This window comes from Pipistrellus hanaki (genome assembly GCF_964339955.1).
Source record: "Pipistrellus hanaki genome assembly, chromosome: 14".
NCBI lineage: Eukaryota > Metazoa > Chordata > Mammalia > Chiroptera > Vespertilionidae > Pipistrellus > Pipistrellus hanaki.
The window spans coordinates 49,284,626-49,296,238 of NC_140516.1; the positions used below are offsets into that span (position 1 = coordinate 49,284,626).

Here is an 11,613-nt window from a genome sequence, read left to right on the forward strand (position 1 = left end):
GGTCCCGGGAGGAGCCCCAGAGCGTGGGGCCTGCACCGGGACGCTGCCCGCTGACCTGGACTTCGGAGCACACGCCCCGCGCGGGGTCTCGCGAGGACCGCGGGGCGCCCCTAGTGGCCCACGCCCCGCAGCGCCCCACTAACGCAGGCCGGGGCAGGGAGGGGCGGAGATCCAGGGCTTGGCCTCTGGCCTGGCTGGGCCTCTGGAGGGAAAGAGTGAGGCCAGACCTGGAGCCGGGCCGGCAGGTGCACAGGCGCCAGGGGCCGAGCAGACCTTGAAAAGCGTGGAGACGAGGCCCAGGCCCAGGCTCGGAGCAGGGAAACACGCTCTGGGGTGGGGTGAGGGCAGCAGACATACAGGCCGCCAGGACCGTGTTGAGCGGTCCGGAGGCCCGCAGACAGGGCCCGGAAGCTCTGCGAGACGCCGCCAGCGGCCACCACCGCGTCACCATGTGGCCTTGGTGCTGGTCTGGCGCTCTGGCCACACCGAGGTGCCTGGAGCTCAGCCGCCGCCTATGGCGCAGCTGCAGAACAGCCATGAGCTCAGAGGAAGACAGGAAGCAAAAACACCCACAAGGAAAGGTGGCGGGGATGCAGGCGGACCACGTGGAAGCAGAGGAAGGCCGGGGCACCCAGCGCTGCGACTCAGGAGCCCAGGCCAAGGTCAGCAGCCCGCTAGCTCGTGGGCTCGGGAGTGGTCCTTGCACACCCAGAACCGCAGGCCTGTGGACGCCCCACCAACGTGCTGCGGAGACACCCTTTGCTCTCAGGCAGGGAGAATGGCCCCGGCAGCCTAGCTCTGGACACTCAGCCCGTCCCGGGAGCCAACTCACCCCTGCAAGGGGCGAGAGACACTAGTGGTGGCACTAGACGTGTTGGTGCAGCATGCAGGCCCCAGCAAAACTGCGAGCTCCGATCCTCCTCCTCCTCTCACCTCGTTTGCGGAGGGATGTATGAGACCACAGGCACCTGCGTGTCCTGGCTGAGGCCACTCCCTGGTGGCTAGGTCAGGAGGAAGCACCTGCCTCCATCAGCTGCACGTCAAGAGCATTTATTATTAATCCTCCTAATAAATAGGGAATATGCTAATTGACCATCATGCCCTCACAAGATGGCAGTGCCCAGTCCCCTCAGCCCCACCTCATCCAGCAAGAGTCCCCTAGTCCCCTCAGCCCCGCAGGGGAAGGCAGTTGGGGACAATCATGCCAGCAGGGGAGCAGTTAGGCATCAATCAGGTCAGCAGGGGAGCAGTTAGGGGGCTATCAGGCTGGCAGCAGAGTAGTTGGGGGCAATCAGGCAGGCAGGGAGTGAGTGGTTAGGAGCCATCCGCCCCAGATTGTGGGAGTGATGTCTGACTGCCGGTTTAGTTCAGACAACCCCTAAGGGGTCCCAGATTGGAGAGGGACACCCCCCGTCCATGCACGAATTTTGTGCACCGGTCCTCTAGTGTCACTATAAGCCTAAGAAGACATTTGTCTCCCAGAAAGCAATGTTGGTGTGTAAGTGCCCCACGTTCTGTAATTATGTCACAGAAAGAGAGGGGGCTTCCTGGAGAAGCCCAGGGTAGGAAGGAAATGGGAATAAATAGGGGCCTGTTATTAAGAAATGGTGATGGCCATTGAAGGTGCTTGCAAGCGCTCTAATTTCCCCCGATGTCTGCCGCTGGGTCTGTTTTGTAATGAGGAGGTCAGTGTGCCCCAGCGTTTGCCCTCCAATGAGCAGAGCAGCCTCAGAAGGATTCGCTCAAAACAGGAACCTGCTTGCTGCAGGTCCCACCCAGCAAGGCCAGGCCGCCCGTCTGGCCGCTCTGGGGCGGGTCATGCCGCAGCAGCGAGCCTCCTGCCCAGCTGATGGGCAAGCCTCCACAGACAAAGACCAAGGGCGACTGGTGCTGTGAGTTAGGGAAGAGGCCAAGCACCCGACTTCTACCCCAGAGCTCAGGCCTGCAGTCCCCACTTCGTATTTCCAGCTCAAATTTTATTTTTACTTGGCAATAACTCATTGTGAGTGGTAGGGAAGGGTGTAGCTTTCCATTCATCATTAGATGCCATTCTGGAAGGAGGAGATGAAGGGGTGGTGATGGGGACAGGATTTAGTCATCAGCAAGTGGAGAAGAGGATTTTTTGAGAGCTGAGGGAGGGAGCAGGAAATGACTCTGTTATTTACTTATTCTGGCTTAAGGAGACACATTTGACCTCTCATTGCTAGGCCCCCCTTGTCTAGGTCTCTTGTCAGATAATGGGCCCTGCAGAGATTCTGTGCAAACTCTTGTTAGCCCCCACTGCTCAGTTACCTGTGAAACAATCAGGTGTGTGAGCTCCAAGACCCCACAGTGGGCAGCAAATGCAAGGACAGCAGCCCGCCACTCTTTGGGTGCAGTCCACCCTCTGCAAAGGAATAGCAGGGTGGCTCTGCAGTATGACTCACCTTAGAAGGACCCACAGGGAGATGGATGCTTGAATCTCACCAGCTCCCCTTCACTGGGGTGGGCGTAGCTTCCGATCGGAGGTATTTCATAGATAATATGGGAAAGAGGAAAAGAGGCAGGACAGAGAACTAAAGAGTGGGAAATGAAGAGGAACTGAATTGGAAAGAAGAGAAGAACCATGCAGAGCCTGTTGGAAGTGTGCACACTCCATTCAAAATAAGGCTTTCCCCTTCCAAGGACTCATTGAGGATGTATGATCAAGATTGCAATGCTCATCCGTCCCAAATAAATATTTTGCATTTCCAACATCTGTAGTCTAGCTTAACTCATTTAGCAAAATATTAATATATGGATCCCTGGAAAGGTGAACCTAAATTCATTTTTAACTTTTATTTTAGAAGTACCAATAAGTCCTGCTTATGATCCTGTCATGAATGTTTTGGGATCTAGAATGACCACATTTTGTTCAAAGGTTCAAGTGTTGAATGTTTTTCAAATTTCCCAAGTCACTAGTATATGTGGAAGAAGGTGATAAAATGCCAACATTTAAATAATGAGCCAGATTCATGATGGTATAGACACTAATCCTGAAATTTCTACTCTCCCTTTGATGGGCCTTTGGATTTATTCCATGCAATCTTGGAGACCACAGGGCTTGGTGCCATATCCTGAAATGCTGTCATTACTGAGGTTGGGTCCCGGGGTTCACAGAAAACCCAAGTTCCCTCCTGAAATTGCTGGAACTGACAAATCTAGATTGAGCAGCATGTTTTTCTGGGCATGATTTATCCTTGCTTGAACCTGGGTCATCCTCAGGTTGTGCAGTGACATTGTGTGTTTAACCGGCTTGGTTCATTAATCCCACAACCAAAGACTCTGCTACTGACTTAATATTTATTGAGCGCCCAAATAAATATGTCAAACACAGTACAGGCCCCAGCCTGAAGAGCTTTACACAGTGAGTCAGCCACACATGCATCTCACACACATAGCAAAGACATCAGCGCATGAAGGAAAACCAGTCGAGGAACTGCCTTAGGGAACAAAGGTGCTCCTGCGGGGGGGGTTCGGGGGGTTGGGGGGAGATGGGCCCTGGGCTCACTCCCAGATCCAGCCACATGTTAGCCTGGGTCCCCCTAATGTCAGTTCTGTGCCTTGCCTTTGCAAGACTACTCCATGTTCAGGAATGCAGGCCACAGGACAGAGGTGTTAACTAACCTACCTGAGACAATAAACCTGGAACTTAGCAACCCCTGTAGAAGAGCAGGCTGAACGTCCACAAGAACAAAATTCAGGAAGGTTCCATCAATAAACATACTGCTACCTTCGCATCTCTCACAGTTGCGAATTCCAGGTAGCTGTTGCCAACACATATTGAAACACTCCCCAGCCGATTTAGTGAGATAAATCTATTGACCGACTGCCAAAAGTGAGACCTGGTGACAATGCTTGCAAAGAGGATTACAGAACCTCCCATCAGCCTGGGGAAAGGCTGCTGCCAAGTGCCAGACTGGCTCAGTTCCCAGGTCTATGGCCTGGTGACTCCTTGCAGGAAGAGGACTGGATGCATGCTATCACACTGGGGATCGAACCCACAACCCTAGCGTGTGCCCTGACCTGGAATGGAACCATGACCTCCTGGTTCATAGATCGACGTTCAACCACTGAGCCACGCTGGTCGGGAGTGGGAGTTTTTTTTTTTTAAGTTTGGTTTATAGTCAAGCTAGTTCCAAATAGATTTCAACAGGTAAGAATTAATTAGTTGCTACTCATTTGCCAATTGGCTTAATTTATAAAAAATATTCATAAACACAACACAATTCCCCAACCTCTTTAGGCTCTCCATAAAATCCATAGAAGTGTTAAGTTGTAAGCAAGATAGAAGCAGGTGGCAGCTTTTCTAGTAATTACTGGGACACTTCCTTCTCACAGCTGATACAGACTCTCTTATATCAGGTTAATCAGGGAACACTTCAGTTTCTGGATTTGGAATAATTCATGGTGTATAACTTCATAATGCATCATGCAGTGCCTTACACATAGATCTGTAAGGAAACTGTTGAATGGACACCTATAGATCTCTGATTATATTAAAAGCAAGTGAAATGCTTTGAGAGGGAAAAAAACAACAACACCACCACCACTTAGGCCCAGCGCCATCTCAAATCATTTGGACTCTCTGGCAGAAGGCCTCAGCAGTGATGTCTTCTAAAAGCTCCCCCAGGTGACACTAGGAGCAGCCAGGGCTGAGAACCAGTGAATGTAACCTGCAACAAAGAGACCCCAATTCATCATATTTCTCCCCAACGAATCCCACCCTTTCCCCCATCGCCTCCACTCTCCACACATACTCAACCAAAGAATGCTCTGAGGCAGTGGTCAGCAAACTCATTAGTCCACAGAGCCAAATGTCAACAGTACAAGATTGAAATTTCTTTTGAGAGCCAATTTTTTAAAACTTAAACTTCTTCTAATGCCACTTCTTCAAAATAGACTCGCCCAGGCCGTGGCATTTTGTGGAAGAGCCACACTCAAGGGGCCAAAGAGCCATATGTGGCTCTCGAGCCACAGTTTGACGACCACGGCTCTAAGGAAACATGAAATGTGTGGCCTTGAGCCTCACAAGTAATGGAAATACTGGGGGCACAGGAACCTGTCCCTGGGATGCATTTGGGATGGGGGAGTGACACAAGGTTGTGGGAGGGCTACATTCTGAGAGCACAGGGTCTTTGTTCTCCACACCCGAGGGGAAGCCGACAGCGGGTGTCAGTGTCATCGCCAAAGGCAGCTTGCATCTCCCGAGTTAACCTGTGTCTTCCTTTCTCCCAAGCCAGGCTTTTCCTACCCTTCCCCGTGCTGCGAAAACTCCAGTCCTATAACTACTGACGACTCAGATTGATAACTAGCCCAGCACGAAACCTCACACTTCCATCCTGGTTGTTGGCATTGGAGTAACAGCATCGGATCCTTGCCATCCCCAAATCACCTCCTCGTTCCCTTCCTTTCAGGGAACGCCTTATGAGTGAATGGGCTCCTTTCTGAGAGAGAGGAGGGGAGGTGGGGGAACACTGGTCCAGCTGCTTAGTAAGCGGTGGCAGCTCTGGAATCTCACAGTTGGTGACCGAGAGGCTGCAGACACAGCTCAGGCCCTGTCTGCTGCAGGGGCTGATCTGACGGCTGGATTTCACGCGTCATTTCCTAAGCTCCTGCCCTCACTGCCCGGCTGCTGTGCCAACATCAGTGTGGAAACCCTCACCACAGGGCACTTGTCCTCGTTTACAAAAGGCCCTCAGGAGGGTAAGGTGAGAAGCAGCAGCATGGTGTCGTGGCTCAACGGCCTTCACCTGTTCCCTTAACCGTGTGTGGGAGGAACGGCATGTTTGATTCATGCATCCTGGGAGTGGCTGCTTATTTTTCTGTCTGGGCCTTAAAGGAAACTTCTCCCGGGCCTTGTCATCTGGATTGATCATGTTCCAAGCATGTCACTAGAGAGCAGGCGCTGAGCGGTGAGAAGACAGCTGTGGATCTGCTGCGGCCGAGCAAGTGGAGAACGCAGGAGCATGCTGTGGCATGCAGCTGACACTGCACGTTCAGGAAAGGAAACATGTGTGTGCCCACCTAGTGGCAAGCCCTGGGTGTGCATACACAAACATGCACACAGCTAGGATGTCTGTCCTCTGCGACTGGTGCCTTTCCCCCTTTATTCCTATTTATTTATCTCTTCAATAACTAATTTATCTCATTATTTTCAAATGAAAGTTGAGGATGAGGAGAGGGAACATAATAGCAAGACCTTTTCAAAGGTCGTTTGTAAGTGTGTTGTACTCTAAATGCAAGTGGATTTCAAATGAAAACCTTTTTGACGTATCAAGGTCTTTCTTATTCAGGAAATGCTAACAGCCTAGATGTAGACTGCCATACATATTCCCCGCAATTTTAGAAAATACATGGGTTCGCATTCACTAAGCAATACCAGGTATTACAGCTCAGCCTTAACAATTTCATCCATTTGGAAAGGCAAACAGAAGAGCTTTGCCAAACTCCTACGCAGTCACTTTAACTCCAACCCCCATTGTTCCTTCTCCTCCCCGCATTGAGCAAACAGAAGACAAGGCCTGGGAGGCAGCCATGATATGGAAACACTGTTTTAAACCCGAAGAATTTGTTTGGCCTTTAAAGCATAAAGAGAAAAATAATAAATCCCTTCCCCTCTCCCCAAGCAAAGCACTGGCACCAAAGCAACGCTTTACAGAGGACCAGGCCATGCTGCGGGACAGGGCGCTGCTGGGCTGGAAGTTTTGCCCGTCTTGGCTGAGCTCCGGTCCTGGGAACAAGCCCTCCATCCGGGGCTCGGTGGGCACCCTCGGGGACCATCGGTCACGGGGCTCCCCAGCCCAGGCCCGGCGCCGTGGGCCTCAGATGACCACGCTGACGGTCATGCTCTGGCCTTGCGGCGCGATCTTGCGCGGCCAGGCCAGCAGCATCTTGCGCAGCTCCTCGCGGAAGCTGTCGTGCAGCCAGGCGTAGATGAAGGGGTTGTAGCAGACGGAGCTCATGGCGAGCCAGTGGCAGAGCAGCTGCACCAGCCCGAAGGCGTCGGGGTCGATGGCGCGCGGGTCGAGGTCGCGCAGCAGGTTGAAGACGTGCAGCGGCAGCCAGCAGACGGCGAACACCACCACCACCACCACCAGGAGGCGGAAGGTGCGGCGGCGCCGCGCGCGGTCCCAGTCGGCCTGGCTCTGGGTCACGCAGCCGGGCACCACGCGGTTGCGGAGCTTCACGGACACCCGCACGTAGGACAGGAGGATGACCAGCAGGGGGAGCAGGTAGGTGACGAGCAGCAGCCCCCAGGCGTAGAGCTGGCGCTGGCGCTCCCGGGAGCCCCAGAACTCCTCGCAGAGGCGCACGCGGTGCGGCGGCAGCTCCACGTGGTAGGTGTGCAGCGCCGCGGGCACCGCCAGCACCGCGGACAGCGCCCAGATGGCCAGCACCGCGCCGGCGCTGACGCGCAGCGAGATGCGGCGGCGGAGCGGGTGCACCAGCACGACGTAGCGGTCCACGGCGATGGTGGTGAGCGTGAACACGGACACGTAGACCGTGACGGGCTGCAGGAAGAAGACCAGGTGGCACAGGCCGCCGCCGAACACCCAGCCGCGCGGCTCGAAGGCGTAGGCCAGCGTGAGCGGCACGCAGGCGGCGCACATGAGCACGTCGGACAGCGCCAGGTTGCCGATGAGGAAGTTGGTCACGTTATGCAGCCGGCGCACCCGCGCGATCACCAGCACCAGCAGGCAGTTGCCCGCCAGCCCCACGACCACCACGAGGCTGTAGAGCAGCACGATCAGCCCCTTGAGCTGGTGCACCAGCTGCAGGCTCTGGAACGGCGTGGCGGCCGGGGCGCCGGCTCCGGCGGCTGACCCGTTGCCCACCGGGGCCTCTGCGGCGCTCTGGTTGCCCCCTGGAGCTGAGGCCGCTGCTGGGGGAAGTCCTGGAGGCAAGTCAGGAGCCAAGGGGTCCTGCGTCGTCGGCAGGGAGGCCATGGCCACCTGCACAAAGGGAAATCAGAGAGCCTCGCTTCCCGTTCTCTATCCGCCCCCTCCTCCCCAACCACTCCGCTCCCCTCCCCAATTACCTAGATCCCCCCCACTTTGGACTCACTGGCCAAAATAGGTAACAATTAAAAGCGCTGCCCTCCCGCCTCTGCAAACATACATCTATGCGTGGCTCTACGTGCACCGGTTCTTTAAACGCCTTCTAGTCCACCCAGGGCTCTGGCAACGCGCGCAGGCGAGACCCAGGAGCTCGAGACCCGGGAGCGCGGTCCTACCTGCTGAGTGCGGCTTGGCGGGCGGGAAAGCGCTCCAGGGAGGGAGAAAGGGAGAGGATCTGTCCCCTGGAGGACCAACGCCCCACGGCTGCGATGCAGGCTTCTCGCTTTTCCCTGCTTTTCTTTCCGCGGGAGCTGAGCAGACTGGGGAGTTGCCAGTGGGCTCGCAGCCTTTGAGGGGGACCGGGAGCGAGCGCCTCCCCTCGGCCCGCCCCGCTCCGCCGGCGCTCCCTTGTATGGAAACAGGGGCGGAGCGGAACCTTCCGGCTGGGGCTGAGACCACGAGAGAGGAGGGCGAGGGTCGGGAGGATGGAAGCAGAAAAGGCGGGGAGGGTGGACCACCTGGGCTGGAGCTCGCTGCGCCCAGGAGAGTCCAGCTGGGGAGAAGGGAGGGCTGGCCAGGGGAGCCTGGAGCCAGTGCTCTCAGGATGGCCTGGTGCAGCTTCTGAGGAGGGAGCGAAGGAAGAGGTGGGGTGGGGGTGAGATACACCAGGGGATGTGGGAGGAAGATGAGGGGCCCGTCCCTCAGCGCTGGATCCTGCGGAGAGTCCAGGCTGGGGGTAAGGGAGCAGCGTAGGGGGGTGCCGGCGGGGATTTAAGATGTAGAGCCTGGAGCTGGCTGCAGACCTTCGGCCCTCGCCCTCTCCCTCCCCAGGACCCCCTGAGCCCTTAGCCTACGTTGCGGATAGGCCCAGCCAAAGACAGAGTTCAGCACCGCGGACAGCTCCCGCGGGCCAAGCTGGGGGTGCTGTGGAGCATTGGGGGAAGGGGAGCGGGGAGCTCCGACCCTCTGTGGGTCCCAGGCATTCAGAAAAGGGACCGGCCGGTTCAAAGAGCTGCCACGCCGCCTGCTTTCTGGGCTGGGGCTGCTATCTAGAGGGAAGTGGGGTGGCGTGGAGGCCAACCCACCCGGGTCTCTGGGGGTTGGAGGGTCAGACAATACAGCCCTCACGCCAGTGTCACTCCCCAGACACACTGCAATGCCTGGCCCCACTGCACCCTTTTCCACACTGGCTTTTTTTGCCACAATTCCCTTTCCCTTCTCTCTCTCTCTCTCTCTCTCTCTCTCTCTCTATATATATATATATATATATATATATATATATATATATATATGCTAGTAGTTGCAGGATTTTCACCAGGATAACAAAAGTAACAAACATTTGAGAAGCTTAAAAGTTGCATGAAATTTTTAGTAGCATTAAGACGTCAATGAAATGAGTTAACTTGGACCACCTTGGGTTGGAGGGTGGAGGGTGGGGAAGGAGTCTTTGTAACCTGGTAATCTCAGGGGAGGCCTGCATGGGGTCTGGGTGGGGGTGAGGGAGGAAAGGGGGACCCACAAACTCAGAAACTGAAAGCAGCCACATTGGATGGTCTGAACATAAAAATTCCTAAGTAAAGGGGGGTTATGGCGGGTAGTCACAGTCTAGGCCTTTAGCTTCCTTTACAAGGGTCCATCTTTACCTTAAACAAGCCCTCCTATTGTCTTTCTGCTGCTGAGATAACCTATCTTTGGAATATTAATCTCTTCTGCCAGACCCAAAGGCCCACCAGGGGGCTTGACCCCAGAACCCCTCATTGCTATCTTGTTCCCCAAATACCATCTCTACGTGCTGTAAATGTTCATTCTTACGCCCACCCGTGGAAACAAAGTGTGTGTCTCTCCATTTTACTCTTTACCCAATCCCGGAGGTTTCCCGCTTCACTTTCTCCCCTTCCCTAATCTGCCACCAGTGGATTTCACGTTACCCTCCTTACGCCTTCTCCTTTGGTTCTAATGTATAGAACAAACTGCCTTTCTCTGGGGCATTTTCTCAATCTGTTGAGATTTTGCTTCCCGGTAATTATGGTCAGTTTGGCTCCAATAAACTCATAAAAATCCTCTACAGGTGAAGGCGTTTCTGACAGGACACTCCTCTGAAGTGGTCTCACCCCTTCACCTCTCATGTCCTTTTTCCAGAGGGCGGAGCTTCCCGGCCCTTGTCCTTTGTCTTCTGGGTGCAGACCTCTCTGTTAGACAGAAGGAAGTGAAGTGAGTCTACCCTCCACATTTCAGTGATTCACTCATACCGGAGGAAAAGTCAACATTGGAACAAAAGCGGCCGGTTTCATATGCTTGTATCCGTGGTTGGCAAACTGCGGCTCGCGAGCCACATGTGGCTCTTTGGCCCCTTGAGTGTGGCTCTTCCACAAAATACCACGGCCTGGTTGAGTCTATTTTGAAGAAGTGGCGCTAGAAGAAGTTTAAGTTTAAAAAATGTGGATCTCAAAAGAAATTTCCATCGTTGTACTAATGATATTTGGCTGTTGACTAATGAGTTTGCCTACCACTGGCCTGTATCTATTCTAAACCCACACTCCCTGAGTTATAATCAATTTTGCTAAAAGCTCCTCCCTCCCCCTACAAAAAACAAACAAAAAGAAACAAACAAAAACAAAAACAAAAAAAGAGCTTCCAAAGATATAAAAAATATAGCAACCCCTCCTATCAGGGTTTCTCACCCTCGGCACTAGTGACATTTGGGGCAGGACAGTTCTGGGCCATATGGGGCTGTCCTGTGCATTGTAGAAAGTTTAGCAGCATCCCTGGCCTCTGCCCTCTAGAGGCCAGGAGTACACATACCCAATTGTGACAGCCAAAAATGCTTCTAAAATTTGCCAAGCATGCCCTGGGGGTGGGGGTAGGAGACAGAATCACCCCCAGTTGAGAACCAGTGCCTTACACCAATTCAGCACTCTTAACATTCACAATGCCCTCTGCTCGGAAGTGCTACCAGCCATCCCAGTCAGCTCTCTTCAGACCTCTGAACCCCAGAAAGGTATTTCAAAACCTTGCATTTACTAACTTGTCTTCTCATTGCTTCCTGGAAGAGCAATGGGGGGGAATGGGAAAAGATGATCCTTTAAGAAAGCTCTAAAATGAGCCCAAGTGCATTGCCAAACAGAGGAGATCACTGATTCCAAAGCCCAGTAAGCACAGCACACGGCTCTGAGCTTGTATGGCAGCTCCACCATCACTCAATGTGAGCGCTGGGCAAATGCTTTATGCTGGAAGAACCCCCGTTTAGGAAAATATATGAAATTCGTAAAAATGCCCACCTCAGGAGCACGTTGAGAAGATCCAGTATGCACACAGTGAAGGAAATGCACATAGCTGACACAGTAATCGTCCTAGTCTTGGATAATCCTCTGCCCTGCCTTAAGTCACTGCCTCTCGAAGGAAGGTTCAGGGTTGCAGTTCCCAACCCTTCCACTTGAATGTTGCTTCTGAAGATCGTCTGTAGTGAGAAGAATTTACTGCTCTTCAGTCTAAATGCTTTCCTCCATTTTATTATTGTTCAGCAGGCATGCAAAGC

General features: G+C 53.8%; 1 protein-coding gene across 1 annotated transcript; it reads right to left on the minus strand.

The window, feature by feature from the left end:
• Positions 1-3,309: 3,309 nt before the first annotated feature.
• On the minus strand, positions 3,310-9,208 carry PRLHR (prolactin releasing hormone receptor). The gene is made up of 2 exons (XM_084904585.1): positions 8,255-9,208; positions 3,310-7,973 (listed from the first exon to the last, which is right to left on the minus strand). The coding sequence occupies exon 2, from the start codon at positions 7,965-7,967 to the stop codon at positions 6,843-6,845; it is 1,125 nt and encodes a 374-aa protein (XP_084760711.1). The 5' UTR covers positions 7,968-7,973; positions 8,255-9,208; the 3' UTR covers positions 3,310-6,842.
• Between the last annotated feature and the right edge of the window lie 2,405 nt (positions 9,209-11,613).